General features: G+C 41.4%; 1 protein-coding gene across 1 annotated transcript in view; it reads left to right on the plus strand.

Moving 5' to 3' along the window:
• Positions 1-1,308: 1,308 nt before the first annotated feature.
• LOC310772693 (uncharacterized protein) overlaps positions 1,309-23,651 on the plus strand; it is a gene marked incomplete at its 3' end in the record, with an annotated part of 82,936 nt that continues 60,593 nt past the window's right edge. The window contains exons 1-3 of the mRNA XM_083632559.1: positions 1,309-1,320; positions 9,506-9,609; positions 13,039-13,152. Of these exons, the coding sequence (XP_083488685.1) occupies positions 9,509-9,609; positions 13,039-13,152 (215 nt within the window). The 5' untranslated portion in view covers positions 1,309-1,320; positions 9,506-9,508. The remainder of the gene's footprint in view (positions 1,321-9,505; positions 9,610-13,038; positions 13,153-23,651) is intronic.

The following is a 23,651-nucleotide window of genomic DNA, read 5'->3' on the forward strand; positions in this document are numbered from 1 at the left end:
TGTCCCGTGCAGCTGCGCTTGCGCAGTTAACTGTTCATTCTTCACGCGCAAAGCGTCCATTTGTGCATTTTCACGTGCCAACCTCTCCCTCAATGCCCGAACCTCCAGCTCCAATTCCTCATTAGAAGGCATCCTCCCACGCTGATCCGGCCGATGCGCTGTCTTCACCTATGCCACTGTTTCCGAACCACCACCGCAGTTAAATTACCCACTCGCCATAAAAAGAAACTGCTCACAGCGCCAAATGTAACGTTGTCGCAGGTGAATTCCCCCCCCTCCACAGATGCGGACGCCCGGAAACAGATTCCTCAACAGGCAGTTTATTCGTATAATATATTTCTGCAACAGTGCAGCCTTTTATATGGCGAGTCAGTTTACAAACATAATCAATAGAACGAAAGCGCTCAAACGAGTGGTGGCAAAATAAACAGTGACACAGGGCTCCAGTCAGGCAATCTCCAACTTAAAACATCACAAGAAAACAACATCAATAATCCGCCCCACACCTCAAGACATACAATATATATTATCCAGTGATGACGAACAGATACAACAGAAACACATACCGGTTTCCGAGCCTGCATTTCACACGCAGCGCCCCCCGCAACGCAGCAGAACTTCACAGCGTCCCCCCGTACCTTTACAGCAGAAACACATAACATTATAATAAAAATACAATCAACCTCCGCACACACACACACCCGAGCCAACACACATACCGTTGATAAAACTGCAACGCTGCAATCTCGCGCTTCATGCTGCAAGGCAATCCGCGACCAGCTTGGTTGTGAATGAGATTTGTGAATGAAAAGAGCCCGCGCTAAGAGAGGCACTTCCTTATCACGCAGCACGCACGGCTACGTCATCTATTACGCTACTCGCAGCCGCAGTCACCGCTGCAGCACCTTACAGTTCTATTTTTTTCTTTATTTCCTTTGTTGAAATACATAGCCTACATGTATCATTATTTATTTTTCTTTCACTAAAGCATATTTAATAATTAGATAGTCTACTAAACATCACAACAATATCCCTTCAGTTCTACAGAGGCAGTTTTTTTAAATGTCCATAAAAAGATCAAATCAAATTGTGATCAACAACTCCATCATATTCATGTCCCCAGATAGCTTAGCTCTGTGATCATTCTCATGTTGTTTTACTGCAGCGCTTTTTAAATAGTTAAATGTCAAATTCCTGCTTGTTATAGTCACAAGATCTGACAACACTGAGGGGAGGAGCAAACCTGAAAGTGAAAGTGCTGTTGAGTGAGAGAGCAGAGCAGAGCAGAGCAGGAGGCAGGAGCAACAGGAGCTGCGCAGGGTGAGTGTTTAATATATTACAACATAAATCATTATTATTAAACATTTGACTGTAACAGACTATGACCCTGCACTGTACAGGGAACAAGAGTCAGCATTAACACAACAGTAGCCTACATCAGCTTCCCACTAAATAAAACAAATGCATGAAAAAAGTACTGATTTAGGCTACATAAGGGCCATGGCCTATTCACAAAGCTTCCTAAAAGGCTACTAAGAGTTGGCCATATAGCGTTGACATTCACATTCTCTAAGACCTTACCCTTAAAATAAGTGATCAAATCCTATAATAAATAAAGATCAAAGTAATTTAACTGTAGTCTATAGAGAGGAGGCCTTTTCTGAGTTTCTTAAGCAGAGCACAAAATGGATGACAGACTAGACTGAGAAGCAGGAAATGTGAGCAGGCTTGGGAAGTAACTGATTACATCTAATCTGGTTACTGTAATCAGGATACAAAGTTAACTGTAATCCCTTACAGTTGCAGAAAAAAGATGTAATCGAGATTACAGTTACATTTAGTGAAAATGGGGATTACTAGCAGGATTACGTTTATTGTATATTCTATTTATTGTATTTCAATAATGAGAGACTAGTAGAAAGTATAACAAGCTTTAATGATACAACATATTAATTTTGGCGTATGACTCCATGATATGATGACGCTCTCCTGAGATGATGAGAGGGCGTCGTCAGTGAAGAATAGGATAGGAAATCCCCCATAGGGAATTCTTCGATCAGGAGTCATGACCGATGGTGATGGTCAGGGGAGGAGGTGGGGCGAAAACAACTGCTTCAGCGATGATGATCAGCAACTGAGAATGACACATACACAGCACATAGCAAACAGAGTAAACATGGACCCTGATATACTACGCTGATTAGGTGATTGGGATCAGCTGGAGAGGAATACCTTGGGCTGATTGGTTATTGCCACATGTGTGGTAAACTGTGAATGGGTGAGGAGACAGCATCAGAGAAAGGGGGCGAGCCTAACAATGAATGGGTTATACATCCTCAAAGAAAGGGGGCGTGCACTGTGATATGACGAGACTGGGCGTTGGCTGTTAAGTAGTCTTCATTATTGAAAATAGTCCAAGACTTCATATTGTATCTTTACCCAAGTGGCTGACAGCTGTGTACATATTGACTCTTCTTCCTATTGTCTACTTTATGTTTGATATGTTATTTGATGTTGTTTGATAGTTATTTTATTGCATTTTTTTTTGTATTGACTGTTTTTACGTTTAGGGAGATACTGTGTGATACTGTGTTATGCTATGTTGTGTTATGTGGATATTTCATGCCTGAGTGCGAGCAACTGTAACTTGTCCCAATTTTCCCCCGGGGATCATTAAAGTCTTTCTGATTCTGATATCTATGGTGCAAATAAATAAAACATAAAACCCTGGAGAGGGGGAAAAACACACTTGAAAAAACACACTTAGTTGGCTCTTAAAAAGGACCAGTGCACCCACAATAAATAAATAACTAGCAAACAGATAATATCAGTGCAGTGTAATGGAAATATTGTTATTGTTTTATTATTGTTGAGAAACAGGCAACACTAGATTGGATGAATGCCTGCTGTAACCAACACATACGTTTTTTTTGTCATCCTGAGGAGCATGCCCCCAGATTCCATTAGTCAAATGCAGGAAATGTGTTCAGAAGTAATCCAAAAGCAACGGAAAGTAATCAGTTACATTACTTTGATATTGTGATACTTGGATCACGTTACTGATTACAATTTTTAACAGGTAATTAGTAATTGTATCAGATTACATTTTTAAAGTAACCCTCCCAACCCTGGCAGTGAGTGCATCGTGCATGCTTGAACTAGTTAAGCTGCACTCACATCTCACACTCAACAAAGTCATGCTACACCGCCACCTTCCATGCAGGAAGATAAAGGACGCCACGAGTTGAGTCATGTCCACCTCGTGCCTGAGGGCGGGGCCAGTCGTAGTCAATCATAACTTCTACAACAGCATGAGTGAATACTGGATTATGATTGGCTAGCAACAGTGGTAAATACGCCAACAACCCAGAGTTCGGCTCCAACCGCAGTATCACTCCGCTCGCTGATGCTGACTCCGTTCCCTGTGCTGACTCCGCCCACTGTTAGCCTGCAGTCTGCAAATCTTCAACAAGGAAATGGCCGATCTCTAACACAAGAAAATGTCCGATTTCGTAGTAACGTTTGATTTACTGGGTGGATTGAGTTTTGAGCAGTGGTTAGATGAAGATGAAGGTGAAGTGAACAAAGAACGACATGGTGAAATTGGGGAGAGAGAACTGGTTGAGCTTGAGTTGTCACGAGTTCGGACTAGCGGGATGTCGGACTAACGGGAGGTCGGACTAGCGCCCGGACCCCGAACCTGGGACTGTCAAACAAACAAACGCCCTCTGCCGTCACCAGATATCAACACACCACCACCAAAACGGGCTGCTTTAGAAAACTGTTTAAATAACTGTACTTTTACAGGCAATGTATCAATAACTGTGAATCCCGTTAAGGAATAGGTTAGTTGTTTTTTGGCTCAAAGGCAACTAAATGTTTAGTGCAATCATTGATCTTGTGTATGGAACTATATTCTGTGGCGGAAGGATAAATGTATTCTGAAACCAGTAATGATTGTAAATAAATGAATTGGATGTTACAATTGTGTATTTTTTATATTATTTGGTAGCTGTTGTAGAAAACAAATTTACCACTCAAGGTCGGGGGTTGTTGGCTGATTTACCACTGGTACAGGGTTTATAGCACTCGGCTTCGCCTCGTGCCACAACCCTGTACCAGTGGTAAATCAGCCAACAACCCCCTCCATCTCGTGGTAAATTTGTTTATTAAAACATTGTTTCAATAAAGCATTTAGATTCATACTTCAAGTTTGAAGTGAAATAAAGCTAAAGGATAGGGCATAAGATAAAGAGATAACTTTTCTGTTATAAACTATTAAACAAATGGGTATATGGGTAGGTAGGCCTATATTTTCTATCACAAATCAACAGGCTTCTCTCGTGGCCTTCTTGTCATAGTTGCGAGTATAATAATCCAGAGTGACAGAGTCCACACAAAAACAAACATGTACAGCATAGAGCATATCCACACAAATTTCATGGAGGCCCTTAACAAATAGCCTAATCTGTAAACACAAAACCTAAAGTGTAAAGGCAGATAGAGTAGCCTAATGTATGCACAATGAAGCAACGCACGTAACACTTAAACTTAACTGATTAACTTAACTTATTCACTTATTCACTTAAGATTAACCCCATTGCACCAGCTGTCCCTGATCAGCGCCCCCCCCAAAAACGACCCCCCCCCCCCCCAAAATAAAAAAAAAAAGGAGAAGGAAGAGGAAGAGGAAAGAAGAAAAAAATATAAAAAATTAAAAAGAAAACTGTAATGGAAGATGTCTATTCATAGAATACATGAATGTGACACTGTTTTTGTAATTCAGAATCAGCTTTATGTATGTGGACATACAGGGAATACGTTGCTCTCAATGTACGTACAAAGGAAAAAAAGAAAAGGTGTGCATACAAGCTAAAATTAACAAACAAGGACAGCGATCATATATAAAGCAAGTTAGCTGCTATTTACATGATATGAGTGTGATGTAGAGCTATAAATATGTATATAAGAAGGAATAAAAATAAAATCTAATTGTATACCTATGTACAGTCTAGTATGTAAACCACACTGGATTATAAACAAGGCTATGAGTCAGATATTGCACCGTTGCACTGTGTTATGATGATGCTTGAGCTGATCACTACTGGAGTTACTGTGTTATGATGACGCTTGAGCTAATCACTACTGGAGTTACTGTATGATGATGCTTGAGCTGATCACTACTGGAGTTATTGTGTTATGATAATGCTTGAGCTGATCACTACTGGAGTTACTGTGTTATGATGATGCTTGAGCTGATCACTACTGGAGTTACTGTGTTATGATGATGCTTGAGCTGATCACTACTGGAGTTACTGTGTTATGATAATGCTTGAGCTGATCACTACTGGAGTTACTGTGTTATGATGATGCTTGAGCTGATCACTACTGGAGTTACTGTGTTATGATGATGCTTGAGCTGATCACTACTGGAGTTACTGTGTTATGATGACGCTTGAGCTAATCACTACTGGAGTTACTGTATGATGATGCTTGAGCTGATCACTACTGGAGTTATTGTGTTATGATAATGCTTGAGCTGATCACTACTGGAGCTACTGTGTTATGATGATGCTTGAGCTGATCACTACTGGAGTTACTGTGTTATGATGATGCTTGAGCTGATCACTACTGGAGCTACTGTGTTATGATGATGCTTGAGCTGATCACTACTGGAGCTACTGTGTTATGATGATGCTTGAGCTGATCACTACTGGAGTTACTGTGTTATGATGATGCTTGAGCTGATCACTACTGGAGTTACTGTGTTATGATGATGCTTGAGCTGATCACTACTGGAGTTACTGTGTTATGATGATGCTTGAGCTGATCACTACTGGAGTTACTGTGTTATGATGACGCTTGAGCTGAGGCCTGTACTACAAAGCAAGATTAGTGGTTTAGCGAGGTAACTTCAGGTTTAACCCTGGTTTAGCCGTACTACAAAGCAAGTTAACTTCTTACCGACATATATTTCCATAGCAACTTATGCTTCACACTTAACCTGGTCCGCAGCAGGTTAAGTTGCAAGGATAAGATTAGACCTTAAATACACCACCCACGAACCAATCGAATCAGCAGTTTGGAAAAATGGCCAACCCCTTTCTGGATGAGTTTCCCATCTAGGAAGGATCACAAATTGTAATGTTGAATTAATCAAGGACGAATAATTTAATTAAGCCCTACTTACCACTTTGGAATATGTTTTTATATATTCATTTTAATGCTCTCAAGTAGCCTAGATACATTGTTTGACCCCGCTGATCGATTGCAGCTGAATAGTGAGTGGAGAAATATCACTAAACCGGCATAAAAAGGTTACATAAACGTCTCCAAAGCGCACAGTGCCGTGTGCGCAACGCAGCTGAGACTGACGTTGGGTTGGAATTGAAATGGTCATAGCCTACATGCTAGAATAGCCTACTACATCTAAGCAATTTAATATGGGATCACCTGCACATATCATCATCATGATGATTAATCATCTTAATCATATTAAGATGATTCATATCTAGGCTACTCCTGCATTTTGCAGCTGCAACTGTGTTGCTTTTGGCCTGTATGATGTGATTGAACTTCATATTTCCAGCATCATTATATGAAATATGGAGATATGCGACTCTGCTGACAATAGCCTAGCTTATAATATATGTGACCACAAAATAGACTATTTTTTATAAATGAAATCTATGCGCGCACGTACCGTGTCGATTCAGTTCAGAAGCATTTTTTTATTTTATTATCATTCTTTTTTTTATTGATTAGCCTATAGGAATTATTCAATCAAATAATAATGATCTCATGATGTGTTTAGTCGCACAGTGCGACTAAACACATCATGAGATCATTATTATTCATTGAGCCTAAATGGTCTATACATACGGATTTTGGACTGAGATAGATTACACATTGCTTCCACAAAAGACTGTAGATAGAGAGCTGTAGATAGCCTACGAAACCGCTCTTCAAAGAAATTACTGGTGTGGATAAAAGTGGTCACTTTAGACAGTCATTCGGGAACAGTAATAATATCCAACGCAGATTTGTATTTGCGGTTTCATTCAATGAGGAAATAGACGTGTCTGGCGCTGTCAGAGTTGGAGCAGTCCATATTGCACTGTGATTGGCAGTTGTTAAAAACCACGCCTCTTTTGCGGGCACGAGCTCCAGTGCACGGGCATTTTCATGTGCACGAGCTTCCAGCTAGATTAGAAAAACCTGGTTCGCGTTAACGAGTGGCAATCAACGTTCGTAGTACAAGTTAACTACAATCGAGCGTCAAACCAGATCAAGGGACAGATCCTGGATCTTCTTATCCAACATTCGTAGTACAGGCCCCTGATCACTACTGGAGTTACTGTGTTATGATGATGCTTGAGCTGATCACTACTATACTGTGTTATGGTGACGCTTGAGCTGTACCCTGTACTACGAAGCTGTCTTAACAGACCCGCGATCTGTCACTTTGATCTGGTTTGACTGAACAGGATCAAAGCTATCTAGTTTAACGATACTACGACGCTGGTTTTCTACTCGATAACTGAAGCTGGGTTTATCTGGGATCTGCCTGTGCACGCGGACGTTTTTCGCTCGTGCACAGGCGCGCGTCCACGTGAAAGAGGTGCACTAGCCAATCACATTATGAACAGCTGAGTTGATCCACGCCCACACCCATTTCCTCATTCAATGAAAGCGCAGTGGGATCAGAGATTTTTGCGGATATTTAATGTAGCCTATGGCAGAATGAAAATCCGCGTTGGATATAGTCTGCGGAAGGACTGTCTAAAGCTGCCGCTTGTATTCACATCAGTCATTTGATTTACTTTGATCAGCGATTTCTGTCTCCTACAGCAGCTATGTGCGAGTGTAAATGTACATTAAATGTGTAATCTCAGTCTATAAATTTCCACAATCTGTAAGCCTATTTAGACCATAGATTTAGAAAGCATGCTCAATGAATAATGATCTCTATCACTCATTATGTGTGTGTGGTTGCACTGATCGAATAATTCATATATAGGCTATAATAATGATATCCTAATATAAAAGAGAAAACTGCTGAACTGAATTGAGACGATGCGGGCATACTTTTCATTGATAAAAACTAGCCTATTTTTGCTCATATATTGGCATACAGCCTACAGGACACAGTTAGCTGAAACATGCAAGAGTAGCCTGCATATTTAGTATTGGGGCTATCCCATATTTATCCCATATCTATCTCATATCTATTATATGTATAGGCTTTTCTGGCATGTAGGAGAATATCACCCTCACTCGTTTATGATATGCGCTGCGGTGATTAATAGTGATCATATTTCTCCACGCATCGTTGAGCTGTTAAGACATAAAGTGGTAAGTAGGCTTAATTTAATTATGTAACCTACAGAGCCACGAATGTTTTTCTTGTTCTATTCTCAGTTGACTGCAATCTATTTTTCATATGGCGATCTTATATGAATGGTGAGTGACTCCAGAGAGCCGATTATATGGGTCTGTCATGGATTTTGATCTTATCCTCTGAAGCTAACCTGGTCGGGACCAGGTTAGCTTTGCAGCATGAGTTGCCATGGTGATTAGAAGTTAACTTGCTTAGTACGGCTAAACCAGGTTCAAACTCAAACTTACTCGGATAAGGCATTAAACTAGCTACGTAGTACAGGCTACTGATCACTACTGGAGTTACTGTGTTATGATGATGCTTGAGCTGATCAATACTGGAGTTACTGTGTTATGATGATGCTTGAGCTGATCACTACTGGAGTTTCTGTGTTATGATGATGCTTGAGCTGATCAATACTGGAGTTACTGTGTTATGATGATGCTTGTTATTGGCCCTGCAAACCAAGTTTCCTTCGGGATATCAATAAAGTTTTGAAATTGTGAATTTTGTTATGAAACATTCAGCAGCATAATTAGCTGTGGCATATTGGTTATAATGGTGATGTTGCCTCTTAAAATTAGATTATTCACTAGGTGAGGATGAACACATTATTTTTCTCCTTTATTGCATCTCTATTTACACTGGAATGGTAATAGATGCAGGTTTACTCACACTGGAGTCATATTCCAGAGCTTCTGACCTTTCAAAGAAGACCAGCCATCTAGGCCTTATGGTTGAGGAGCTATCCTGATTTATTTTGGGTATGTCTGTCTAGGTGAGAGAACACTCTCACAGCACCCGGGGCAACATGCTTTGACACATTAAAAAAATATATTTGAAAAAAGAAGTGTAGGAGAACAGATGGACTTTTAGAAAGAAGGAATAAAACATTGCTCAGTCCTACCATCACATGTTTTAATGATCTATTACACAGTGAATATTGAACTGAAGCTCGACTTTAAAACATTATATTGTAAATCAAATCGCAATCTGTCCGAAAAATCACGATTAGATAGTTTCCCCAAATTGTTCAGCCCCATACTCATGAGTGTGTGTGTGTGTGTGTGTGTGTGTGTGTGTGTGTGTGTGTGTGTGTGTGTGTGTGTGTGTTTCTCCTCTCAGAAGATGAGTGTTCATGTGGAGGAAGAGGGTGGAGCAGAGCCTTCTGATAGCTGTCTTCTGTTTCAGGCAGCCTTCAGTCATGAACATGGACTCTCAGACACAAAGTAAGACAACTGTTACCCTCTAAACTTCATAATAGCCTGAGGAGGCCCTGGACTGGATACATGGGATTACATTTATGTCAGAAGTCGAGAGCTCAATCAAACATAAGCATGAGCGTATTATATTGTTTCACACGCGCAAATACATACTCATACTCGCGCGATCTTACATCCCGCGCACAAAGACTGCACCGAGGGCACTGAACAGGCAGCTGGGGGCGAGGTAAAGAATGTTTCTTTCTCAAGTTTCAAGTTTTCTTTATTGAATATTCTCTTGGCAGTTTATGTACCTGAAGTACGAGAATATTTACAATGGATAAAATCAATGGAGTACCACATAAAAATATAAAAACCACAATTTAGAATAAAATAATAATACATTTGTGAGTCTTCTGTGTTTTATCAACAGTCTATGGCAGTGATGTGTAGGGCTGTTCATTCTATATTATTTGGCATTCAGGAGAGATGTGAGGAATGGGATGGGTGATTTTTCATATCTTTTTGTTCTTGTTTTGGGCATGTTGAGTTGGGTGCTGTTTCTGGTTTGGCAGTTTGATGTTTGGGCTCTGGTAGGTGGCAGCCAGGCTCTGAAGGGGGAATCCAGAAGACCCAAGGCAAAGTCCCTGCATAGTGAGTTTCGTCTGTCTTGGAGGGTAGGTAGTGACAGGGTTTGGAGTGCGTCGTGATAGCTGGAATATGCTCTGCCAATTATGATTCTGCAGGCACGTTTATGAACACGCTCTATCTGGTCTGACTCCCATGCCACGCCAGACAGGCATACTCCAGAGTGGGGCGGACGTATCCTGTGTATATTGTTGCCAGGTCGGATTATGGCACCCCTGACCTTCTCAACCGTTACCCGTGTATTTAGTACCAGCGAGCACACAAGCAGCCACTGTGTGCGCGTCACGTGTGTTGCTGCTGCTCTCCCTCCCTCTCTGTCTTTCTCCTCTCTCGTGTTGAGTTCTGCACGCTCGCGTTGTTACTTTTGACAATTGTGGGCGGAAACAGTTACATGTTCATAGCGTTACTGCTGCGAGCAGCCGGTCGGCATTTAACGTTAGTTACAAAAGCACGTAGACAGTGTTTTCTCACTGCCAGTAGCCTACTGTAGGCGTTGACAGATACTAGCTAGTCCGACCGGTCACACAGCCAGCCCTCGTCGCTACTCGTTAAAATTTCCAAATAGGCGTCATTCTGACAAACTGGTCACATATTTGGAATGTTACGTTCTCTTAAAACTTTATAACAGTTAGTTTTTCTGCTTGAAAACAGCTTTTTGGCAAGTCTAAAAATGATTAAGCGAGGCGTAATCTACTTCCGGGTCTAAAATGGAAGAACGATTACAAAATGACGTCATGCAGAAGTGTCCTGATATGTGCAAATGATAAAGGTGAATAGTGAGGGGGGGGGGGGGGGGGGGGGGGGGGCTGGAACAAGATCCCTAATCAAATTAAGTCTGCAAATTCTCTGAATGGTTTTTAAAAACCTTCTGAAATCAATCTTATTGAGTAAACTGGAGAAATGTGTGAGCCGGTGTTATGGTATGTTGGTTTATATCTCTTGTTCTTCTTATCCTTGATTGTTCTGTATTGTTTATTTGATGTTGTTTGTTACTGTATGTTAGGGCTGTCACTTTTTCCCAAAATAAATTTCGAATGAACTTTAATTGCCCGCAAATCGTTCGAATTCGAATTGGTTAATTAAAAAAAAAAAAAATTGCAGGCCAGGCCACCGGGCAATAGGCCCGACGTGTTAGCTTGGACGCTCACAGTCACAACACTGCCTCACAAACTTGGCTGCATCCAACTCGAGACAACTTTTCAGACCCTGGAGACAATCTTTCTCAGAAGAGACTAACGCGACAAATCTGGAGACTTTTTCTGACATGGGATTAACATTACCAGCAAGCAGCAGTTGGTTAATTTTGGTTAATAAAAAAAAAAATAAAAAAAAATCGAACAGGTCATTCAAACATGTCCTCCTCCCCCACATTCGAAGTTGAATTCGAATTTCGAATAAAAAGTGACAGCCCTACTGTATGTCATGTTTTTATAAGACCAGGGACCATGATGGAACTCAGTGTTTACACTTTTTCATGTCATCTCTTGGATTTTGTCATTCTTTATCCAAAATAAAAATCAATCAATCAATCAACATGTCAAATGATGCAGGTGCTCAAAGTAGAACATAATAAGCCAAACTATAGATGTGTTCCTATTTGTTGTGTTTTGTATCAAAGCACTTTAATGAATAATTTTGGAACAGATTGAAGGTTTTGAAAAACATAATCTCATGAATTCCAATCTGATTTTACAAAATCACATTCCAGAAACAGATTTTATCGCAAGGAAGTGGATAGCATAAACTCTTTTGGAATGGTGTTGCAGGACTTGGAAAAATAATTAGATTAAAAAAATCTAATCGTTTCAGATTCAGATTACTTTATTTATCCCAGAAGAGAATTCAGTTCTAAAGCCTACCTGGCCCGGACGTTGACTGAGCGCGCTCAGTGGGACTGCATTTTTTTTTTTTTTTTTTTTTTTTTTTTTAACCTTTATTTAACCAGATAAGACATTTGAGATACAAGATCTCTTTTGCGAATGTGATCTGGCCAAGAAGGCAGCAATTACAAGCCAGGTTACAATCAACATAAATTACAGTAAATAAAAGGAAACATAAAAACAGGGCTATAAAGCTGAAACATTTCAAAAAGCAGGGACAACCAAATACATCATAAAATACCACATCCAGGGGTAATAAATAACACAAGATCAAAAACGTAAAAATATATGGCCAAAAAACTAGAATAACAGGTCAAAAAGGGCAAAGTAAACTAGACATTACTGCAGGAGCAGCTTGCAGTAAGAACTTCAGATAAAGCATGTTTAAAACTGGACAGAGGAATGGAAGAGACCAGTTTTAAATAGGACTGCAGGTCGTTTGTAACATGCAGGACTGCATCGAAGAGTCTAGTGAACAGAGAGAGCCTATTCCACATGAACAGAGTCTAGTGAACAGAGCCATAGAGAGATAGGCTATTCCACATGAACAGAGTCTAGTGAAAAGAGCCATAGAGAGATAGGCTATTCCACATGAACAGAGACTAGTGAACAGAGCCATAGACCATAGAGAGAGAGAGGTCCAGAAAAAACGCCTCTTGCCTCTAAATAGGCTACTTTTTTCCTCTTACTTTAGTCATTTCCTGCACTAGTACTTTTACTTGTAGGCCTACTTGTGTTTATAATGTGCCAGCTATCTGCTGATCATTCTGCACTGCTGCTGTTGACCAAAGTCCATCCAAACCTCTCAGCTCTCATGTGCTCACAGGATGCTTCTGCAGATATCTCTGAATTCTCTCTGTTTTAGGATGGTTCCATGTTATTAAATGATATATGTCTGCTGTGCCCTATGGGGGTTTGTTGTGTTCAGGATCCAACAGGAGAGACCAGACTCTCCTCAACCCAGCTGTGTGTATCTGAAGAGCCACCAATCAAAGGATGGATATATTGATTTTAAAGATGGACACCATTCTTCTGAAGAGAAGTAAGTTGTTTTAACTGACTCATGCAGAGAAGGTTTGCTGCAATATCACGAGAGTAATCGTCTCTTTATGTTCACATACTTAATAACCTTTTATTTGGAGCTTTGATGCAGCCAAGCATCATGGTCATGTGACAATTTACACTAACCATGTGACACTGCACATTATTTCATTGAGACCCTTTATTATTTCATTGCTGGAAATGCATTGATACATCATTCAGTAACATCTTTAGAGCCTTATAACTGAAATAGTTTCACGGTCACTATTGTGCCTGGTGGGATTAAATGGGGTTAAATCCATATCGCTGTCCCTGGGTGTGAACGCTGTTTGAACACAGCTTTGAAGCGGAGTGATATGCATACAGTGAAGCGTCCGTGATGTTATACTAAAATATCAGCACGGCCAGGATCGCTCTTGTCCAATGAAATTGCTCAGTCGGAACTAACTGTTGTATGAGGAGGTATAAAACAAACTGGAAACAGTGTGGCAAGATGGGGGCCCATTCATTCCAATGAAAGTTGCTCACCCAGCGCATGCGCCGAATAAGTTTATATGACTTATACTGCTGTGCCGATAGATTCTATGCAGTAGTGGGGTTTTTTGGCCCCGCCTATTCCACATGAACAGAGTCTAGTGGCCAGAGCCAGAGAGAAAGAGCCTATTCCACATGAACAGAGTCTAGTGGCCAGAGCCATAGAGCCATATTGTCTTTATTGAATGTTCCAAAACTGCATGTTTAACTAAGAATAGGTTAATGAATATTTCCACTCACCACTTATTTAATGTGGTTACTTTCCTTTGTGGTCAAAAGTTTGGAAGGAACAATGCATGCTGGGGGATATGCAAATGTTTTTTGTCCAATGGGTCCAATCATGGCATTGCTCTCTGTCAGAACTTGCTTGGATGTCCTGATGTTGGTTTAGTAGCAAAAGTAAACACAAGTTAATAGCAGCATTCACTATAGACTCTTTAGTGAATACTTTCCACAAAATCATGAACAATGAAGAAAACCAGAAGGAATAGGCTACAGTTCCACTTTTACCAAATAAACCAAAATTGATGTTCTGCGACAAGTTATATCCTATCTACTAGCCTCTTCATTTTGCTCTCAGAGTGCACCAGATTAATGCATTTTACTTTATAATTTACAAAATGTCTTTGTCCAGGGGGAGCACAGCCCCCCTAGGTACCCCCCAGTCGGAGTCCTATTACCTTCTTGGTGGTGCAACCCCTGTTTGGAAAGCCTAGAATCGCCTATGCTGGGTAGCATTAGCTAACGTCATCCAGGCTATACAGTAACGTTAGGCTATTATAAAGTTATGAAACGCTGATTCAGACGTTACAATAATATGACACAATATGAGCCAGTTAGCCTAGCTTAAGAGAGTACCACCAGATATCACCGTATTTCATTTCAATAAATATAAAGCATTCGTTGATTGCTGGTCGGTTGTTTCTCCGTCGTCATGTCCTCTGGTCCAATCTTCGGTTCGTAGTTCATGTTCACTCGACATCAAGAATCTTTATACATGATAGCTAATATACACACGAGGCTATCTTTGTTGACAATGTTTATTGACAAAAGCTTTAAAACAAGCAAATATAACAATATTCTCCGGTCACTGGCAATATACTAGCTACAACTTGTTCAAAGCAAATCTCTCATGTCAGCATTTGGCTTGTGTGTTATTGCAACATCCTATGTTGAAACAACTGATCATTAGCATGTAGATTATCATTATAATCTCAGGAGAACAGAATGTTATAGCTTTGATCTTCACAAATCATTTGATCCTCTGTTGTGTGTCCCATCACTGGTACTGGACGGTGGCTACCCCTTGAAGAAACGAATGACACTGTTAATCACTGTATAAATCACTGTATAACGTTAACGTTTGCTTACCCAACACTACGTGCGTAAATACTAAATAGTACCTAAATAGTACTAAATAGTAGGTTAGGCTTGTTCGCAAATAAAAAATAATAATTTAGAAAGCAACTGGAGGCAAGATTGTGCAATCAATTCTTAAGGTCAATATAAGTATTTTTGTGGCAAGTGACCCAGGTAAGTGTGGCAAGTGACTTCAAATTTATCTTATTTATGCATAGGTTAACTTACTGAATAGACATGAATGTGTTAGTTATTTGGCCCCTGTTTTACTTGTGACTTTATGGCTTATTGGACAAGTCAATTAGGCCTAGTGTTGAGCTCATTTGCATATTTAAAATAGATTTTTCCAAGAAACTTGTAAAACAAAAAAGTTCCTTTTCATGTATACTTTCACTGTGTGAGGTTTGATTGTGATAGGCTTCATTTTTTCCTTTACTCCTATGCGGGTATATTTTGGGTAGCCTATATTCGATTAGTGTATAGCTCATTGCATATTCAGATTCATTTTCAAAGAAACTTGTAATACAAAAAATGTTACTTTTCATGGATACTTTCATTGTATAAAGTTTTATTTTGATAGGAGTAAAGGAAAGAAATAGCCCCATTGGGGTGTATTGTTGTCTGGCCTTACTGGCACACATCTTGGATTGATGAGAATTAAACATATTTCCTCAACTAGGATTTCTTAGGACATTTAGTATATTGTTCTGGACACCTCATAGAAATGATCTAAGCTGCAAAAAATTATTTTACAATTAGTCTGTCGTAAAATGCTACTTTGCCTGGACTATAACTAATGGCGTGCGAACGGCACCCGCCCGTCCACCCTCCACTAATGAGTGCAGGTATTTGCTCGGCTGGGCTGCTGCCCTGTAACGTGCACCGTGCTCCGCTCTCTGCACTTGTACATATTAAATTGCCTAAACTTTGGCCGTGTGCTCCAGATTACTTTTTTCACGTCTTGACTCAGTCCCTCTTCTGAAACGCACATACGAAAGGCACCTGTCTGGCGTGGATCGTCAGCTGAGGCGCAGTTTTCTACTCGCTTCTTTTATTTTACTTTTTCTAAAACACGCCAGAGGGGGAAATCCATACATGGACATGATGACAGCTGGTCAAGATGTTGCTATGCAGAGAATCAATAATTTTAGTGGACGAACATGTAGCCTATAGGAGAGGTTGGGAGAGGGAGGCACAGAGACAGAGGCACGGGCTCACCAGTTCCTTCATCCAATCAGCGACGATTCATGTCACGTGAGAGTACCTACCTTTTCCGGTTTGGTTAATGTGGTTGTGGTTTGGTTAATGTGGTTGTGGTTTGGTTAATGTGGTTGTGGTTTGGTTAATGTGGTTGTGGTTTGGTTAATGTGGTTGTGGTTGGTTAATGTGGTTGTGGTTTGGTTAATGTTGTTGTGTTTTCTGATTTGTCGTTGTGTTTTCTTATGTCGTTGTGTTTAGTAATATGTCATTGTGTTTTCTGATTTGTCGTTGTGTTTTCTTATTTGTCGTTGTGTTTAGTAATATGTTGTTGTGTTTTCTTATTTGTCGTTGTGTTTTCTTATTTGTTGTTGTGTTTTCTGATTTGCGGTTGTGATTTGCACTTCAGGGCCATCGTATATAACCCTCCCTAATGCCAAAATAAAAAACACAAGTCCCTCCCGAGTACTCAAAAACAAATTTGATACCACTCCCCCTTTCTGCACCATACCCCCCCTCTCCTAAATAACGAACAGTCCCTAATACCAAAAATAAAACCTCCAGTGTCTGTTTGTATTGCTAACGCTAACCCGTTAGCGATTAGCTAATGGCTGGTGGTTGTGTAGTATAGTTTATACCCGGGACGGGAGTTAATGTTATAAAACACATTTCCTGGCAGTTGGACAACCTGGTAAGTTCTGAAAATATATATTGTGTTATTCCAGCTATCGTTATCGGTTGTTAAGTTATAGCCGACAAATAATGCAAAATAGCCGGCTAGCACAAGTGGCTAATGCTAGCCTGGATCGATAACGTAGCTGGAGTAACTAATAAAACAAATATTTTCTGAACCTACTTCAGTCCCCAAATAACGTTACTTCCTCGCGTACCTTTCTCAAAACAATGTCCTTTTTATTGTGGTCCATCAATATGTCTAGTAGATAATAGATCAAGCCATTTTACCAAGCAGTAGCTGTGTCTTGTCTATGTAAAACTAACGCTAGATCTATAATATGAAGAGCCTGTCCAGCCAACGACGGCTTGAGACTGACTGCCACAGCTGTCAATCATCCCCTTTTATATGTCAAATAACTACTTAAAAACAAACTGATCAGAAAAATGACCACTTGCACAGGCATAGCATGATAATAACTATCTAAAATGATACAAACCACCTTTGGAAAAAATTATCTGACGTGTACTGTGATTGTTTCGGTTGTGATTTCCCCATCCACTAACATGGGGAGGCGGGCCTTGTGACCTATACTGGATATCCACCAGAGCGGCGATCTAACATGCAGGGTCTTCACTAAAGGGGACCAAGCCTACACCCCTGGTTGAAACGCATTCCCCTTGGAATGGCTTCAGCGGCAGGCGGAGCAGGAGGGGAAGCTGGAGCAGGAACAGGAAGGGGAGAGGATGGCGCCGAAGTGGAGGAAGGCTCCAGCAACATAGCCTCCTCATCGGCTGATAGGTCTCCCGAGCCCAGGCTTCCTACCGAGGAAGGAGGGGAACGGCTTTGTCCACTCCCACGGCGTCTTCACCGAAGCTGCTTGAGGGAGGGGCAGTGCTGCCGGGTAGCTGCCCGACCGGAGGTGTTTTCTTCCGCAGGATAGAAATACTCCGCCCTCGTTACCAGGTTTGCCCGCAGCAGGTCCCTGCAAAACGGGCAGGCGAGCTCAGCGCCAACCCCGGGACCTAAGCAGACAAAGCACTTGTGGTGCAGATCTTCGGGACTGATTTAGATTGAGTTACAGTCCGCACAGGTGCGGAGAGCCGGGCCGAAGCGACGGTTGAATCACTTCTGCCTGGTGCTGCTGCCAGAGGGACCTTCGCCGGCCTCATCGTTGCGCTGGACGTCGCTCATAGTTGCTTTCAGTCTTCTCGTGCTGTAGCTCCTGAATAATTTTTGGGAAACAAGCAGCGGACACGCATAAGGGTTGTACCCCATTTGCGGACATAAAGGGGGTAGGTCTGCAATGGGGCCTGTCGATAGTTGGTGATACCAAGGATGAAAAAAACTTCAGTCTGACGCTGGCGTGTAGGGATACCTCCAGAAAGTAGGACCCAAAAGGGCGAATGTTAATAGAACATGAACTATAGATGCGTATTTGTTGTGTGTTGTATCCAAAGTACATTCAAGGCCGTAGCCACCAATTCAACATTGGGGAGGACGGTTGGAAATTAAATTTGCCAGATTAGAGGAATATTAACATTAAGATTAGACTGTTGTGATGTCATTATTCACCTTTTCTCACTCACCTCCATGTCACCTCTCCCTCCCTGCCCCTGTCACCTCTCCTTGTAGCGGGCTCATTTTTAAAGCTAGAGTGAAGCTACTGATATCATATGAAACTAGAAGATCTAAGGCATCCATTGATACCAACCAAGACATGCTAGCTTGTCAGCAAGGGGGGTAAATGCCGCTCCAAACTTAGACACAATTTTGGAAAGGGAAACACGGGCATGGCCATATTCAAAGGGGTCCCTTGACCTGTCACCTCAAGATATCTGAATAATAATGGGTTCTATTGGTACCGTAGTCTCCCTGTACAGACATGCCCACTTTATGCTAATCCATTTTATTCTTCCAAAAAAATACATGCATTATAAATGTGTTATTTTTGCCTATTCTGAATATTTCTGCATATAGGACCCCTAAACAATATTGGAATTGCAGAAATTGAGTGTGACTGGAAAGCTGAGAGTCTTGTAAATTAAATTAGCCCAATTGTATTCATGTGTGATGATGTATAGTCCCCATCATCTACATTGTGTCTTGTGTCTGGTATGTGTGTGTTGAGGCTCTACTTTAGCAATGCAGTCATGTAAATCGGTGGTATTTATTGCCATAGTAAATTTCACTTTGTATGTGTGTGTGTGTGTGTGTGTGGGGTGGGGGGGGGGGGGCACTTCAAGTCTGGGTCACCTTGGGGCATCACACTGTGTTAATCCGGCCCTGATGATGAGCACATCTGAAATAGCTAGTCAGCGACTAACAAATCAACACAAGGTAGCAGCTTACATATCAATAAGGATAGAACAATAGCCATCAAGAAAAGCACAGCAGCCCACAGTATGAATGAATGAACTGCCCCTAATCAGACCCCCCCCCCCCCCCCCAGGAGAAAATTTTTCTACATTTTAAAGTAAAATGCATCATTTTGGTATATTTGAGAGCAAAATGAACAGGCTAGCTCTATGAAAAACTACACCCACCACCACATTAATATCCTCTTATGTGCTGTGGCTGTACAATGATGAAAAACTATTTTCTCCCTATATATATTCTTCATACATGTCACTTTATGGTAGAATGCTGCTTGCTTAAAGGAACACTGACTTCAACCAGCTTTGTATGAGATTTGCGACTTAGACAGCAGCAGCACTTGCCCAGAGACACTTTCTCTGGTGCTCCATGCGGCAGACAGGGATGGAGAGAGAGATAGCTTCCCTAGGACAGTGATTATCAAGCTTTTTCATATTAACACATTCACTGCCAGCCGTTTTTTCAATACTGTAGGTAGCTTCTGCCAAGGTTTTTTTTGAGGATTCTGGCTCATCTTACAAGAGCCGAGGATTATTTTCTGCTATGATTTTGTGAACACACAATATCTCAAAAGAACTAATAGAATGTGTGCTTTCTCTGTCTAAAAGAGTTAGTTTGTAGAGTTAGTAGTTATGTAGATATTAGCCGTTGAATACAGCATGGTTTCAGCGTCTGAGAAGCAAAGCTGAGATAAATGGAGTTTTGTGAAATTCAATCAAACAGGCAGAACAGTCACTTTAACCATTTATTTTTGGCACCAGTGAGACATCAGACATCTGAACAATAGTTGTTTTCAATAATAGAGGAATAATACAATAATAAAATAAATAAATGTCAAAATAAATACAAAACAAGAGCAGACCACAGGTCACTCAGCTTTTTTTTTTTTATAGGTTTTTTTTTTTTTTATAGGTTTTTTCGGTTCGTGATCAAACCGGTTTGGGCTCGTACACCGAATCCAGAACTGCTCCAAAATGTAATGGGTACTTCCTTGGCCCATGTTACACCCATCCACAATGTTACATGAAAATCGGCAGGTACTTTTTATGTATTCCTGCTAGCTAGCAAACAATCAAACAAAGAGCATCAAAAACAAAACCTCCCTGGCAGGTTTTTTTTTTTTACGACCCATGCCTACTCAGCGCCAGTGGCCCTGAGCATCGAGTGGTACACCTCATAGCAGTGAGCCCTGTGTAATGGGACCTCACATTTGATACAACAGTAGCGTGTCTCGCTTCTAACATCATTCCTTGCACAAACCCTACACCTCTTCGTTGGGGCATCTTTTTTGGGTGTGGGTGGTATGATGACCATTACATGGCCCGCTAGGTTGACCTCCAGCCTGCTTTGAGGGTCCAGGTATGGTGCCCGGGGCATGGTTGCAGGTTGGTCACTGCCCCCCCCCCCCCCCCACCCCGCCACCTCCTCCCTCACCCCACCCCCACCTCCTCCCCGCCAGCCCCCACCTCCTCCCCGCCACCCCCCACCTCCTCCCCGCCACCTCCTCCCCCACCACAGGTCTGGTCCATGCACAGACAACACTCAGGATGAAATCCATCAAAGTTTTACACTTTCTCTGAGGGTGTTTAGCTTTGTACAGAACAAAGGCGTTATAAAAAGACATCTGAAACATGTACATGACAAATTTGAACGGCCACCTGGATGTCTTCCTGGCAAAGGGATAGTACGCGATGTTCTGGTCCAATCTGTCGACCCCATTCATGTACTTGTTGTAGTCTACAACGCACTTGGGTTTTGCGTGTGGGACCCTCTCTCTGCTGCCTTTCTGCCTGACCTGCACTGTCTCCATCGTGTCGTCGTGCATAGTGGAAACCATTTTCACGATTCGTTTGTCGCGCCAGGCCAGAACCATGGTGCCACCATTGTGGCGCATGACCGTTTCCCCCATCTTCACGGTGTGGTTGGTAACCATGGTAGCAGGTGGCTCGCCCCTGTTCCTCCTCAGAGTGCCACAGACATGGGTCTGACACTTCAGCAGCCGTGCACACATTGAAACAGAGTTATAGTAGTTGTCCATGTATAAGTGGTAACCCTGCCCTGCCAAGTCCCCGAGGAGGAACTCCACTGTCTCGCCTAGGGAGGACCGCTCACCACAGTACGGCGTCATACTGTAGCAGTAACCTGTCTGGGAGTCACAGAGTATGTAGGACTTTATCCCATACTTTATGGGTTTCTGTGGGTTGTACAAAAAAGGTAGGGACACGCACATCCAAAAATAGGCCACACTGGGCCTGGGTGCTGGATCAATAGAGTACTTACAGTGAAAAAGAAACAATCCGCACACCGAGGAGCTCCCGTTTAGGTTTTTTATTTGCAACACAGCGTGACGTTTCGGGCCACACTGGCCCTTCCTCAGACGCTTTCTGAAGTGGCAGAGAGACGCCGTCTTAAATACATGGCATCACCATGTGTTCATCAATTAGTAATTAGAAAGATAATTCAAAAAATTTAAAAGTTGTACACACAAATAGGTTATTATAGACATAAATATACAGATTCTAACAGTATATATATATATATATATACACACAGTAGACAAAATAGGACAAATATAATTATACATGTCCCCCAAGAAAAGGAAGTAGTTTGTGGGCTCTACATTATAGTAGTCAATTAGAGTTTAACAAATCCAAATATAAGTGTAAATGCACATACATCCTGGAGGCGACTCCATTAACCACAACATACTGCATTAGCAGAAATGGGGACCTAGTCTATTACTTAAAATAAATAGCAAAAAGTTTTAAAAAAAATACATAGAACAACCACTTATGTATATGAGATCACCACTAGAGGGGAGAGAGAACAGTAGAGAACGAAAGAGCATCACAATAGGGATATCCTAATAACAGATTATAGGATTAAATCACCTTCTATAGAAAAGGTCTCATATCAAATTCCTCATTTAGGCCCTTTGGCGCCATGGTGCCCAATGTATAAATCCAGAATAATTCTCTTTGAAGTAGTAAGTTGTTGATGTCACCCCCTCTGCGTGGCAATTTGAGAGCCAATATATTTGAGAGTGGATACAGAATGTTTAGCAGAGGTAAAGTGGACAGCCACCGGGCTAGATGTAACATTATTTCTGAATGTGCTGCGGTGTTCAGAGATACGAGTTTTGAGTGGTCTCAATGACTTACCTATATATGAAAGTCCACATGGACAACGCAGCATATAAATAACATTGACAGTGGAACATGAGATAACACTTTTGATTTTATATTTTTTACCACTGTGGGGATGGTGAAAACAGTTGGTTTTATAGGTAAAATTACACTGTTGACACCGGCCACAAGGATAGTTGCCAGAGGGGATCGAGCTGAGGAAATGGGCAGGTGGAGTAGGTGGGAGGTCTGCCCTCACCAACATATTCCGTAAATTTGGGGGCCTTTTGTAGACCACCAAAGGCGGTCTAGAAAAGCACGCCTTGAGTGCCGGATCACTCTCAATCATGTGCCAATGTTTTTTTATGGCTTTCTCAATCTCTCTGGAGACAGGGGAAAATTGAATGGCACAGACCACTCGGTTTTCTTTTACTTTTGGTCTGGTGGACTCCAGGCACTGAGTCTGGGACACATTGGAAAATCGTGTAGTTGCATTTTTGATCCAACTCTCTTGATACTCCCTTTTTCTGAATCTGGTCTCAAGATCTTTGATTTGAGTTTGGAAGTCCACATTAGAGCTGCAAATTCTTCTAATCCGGTTACATTGAGAAATGGGCAAGCTTTTTTTGAGTGGTGTGGGATGATATGAAGAGCCATGGAGGAGAGAGTTTATATCGGTAGGTTTACGGTATAAGTCAGTTTTAAGGCAGTTGTTTTCTTTTATAACCCACATATCCAGGAAATTCATCTTAGTTAAATCAAAGGACATTGTGAACTGTAAATGTTTATTTCTAGAATTAATGAACCGGTGAAAGTCCTGCAGTTCGGACACAGCTCCTGTCCATATGAAGAACACATCATCGAGGTACCTTTTCCAATGAGAGATGTTTTGGAGGTAGGGGAGGTCTTCTTGGTTGAACAGTTCTTTTTCGAAGAGTCCCACATATAGGGAGGCAAAGCTTGGTGACATTTTTGAGCCCATGGCCACTCCTGACACCTGGAGGAAGAAATCATTGCCATAAAGAAAAAAATTAGAGGTGAGTATTTCTTTTATAAGGTCCAGCAGAGATACAGTGTCAGGGTTAAGTTCATTTATTGTGTCCAGGAAATGTTCAGCGGATCGGAGGCCCCCATCAAAAGGCACATTAGTATATAATGACTCAATATCCATTGTGACCAAGATTTGTGACTCTTCTATATGGTTGATGGATTTAATGAGTTTAATAAAATCCATGG

This window comes from Poromitra crassiceps, assembly GCF_964638095.1.
Source record: "Poromitra crassiceps genome assembly, chromosome: 1".
Taxonomy (NCBI): Eukaryota; Metazoa; Chordata; class Actinopteri; order Beryciformes; family Melamphaidae; genus Poromitra; species Poromitra crassiceps.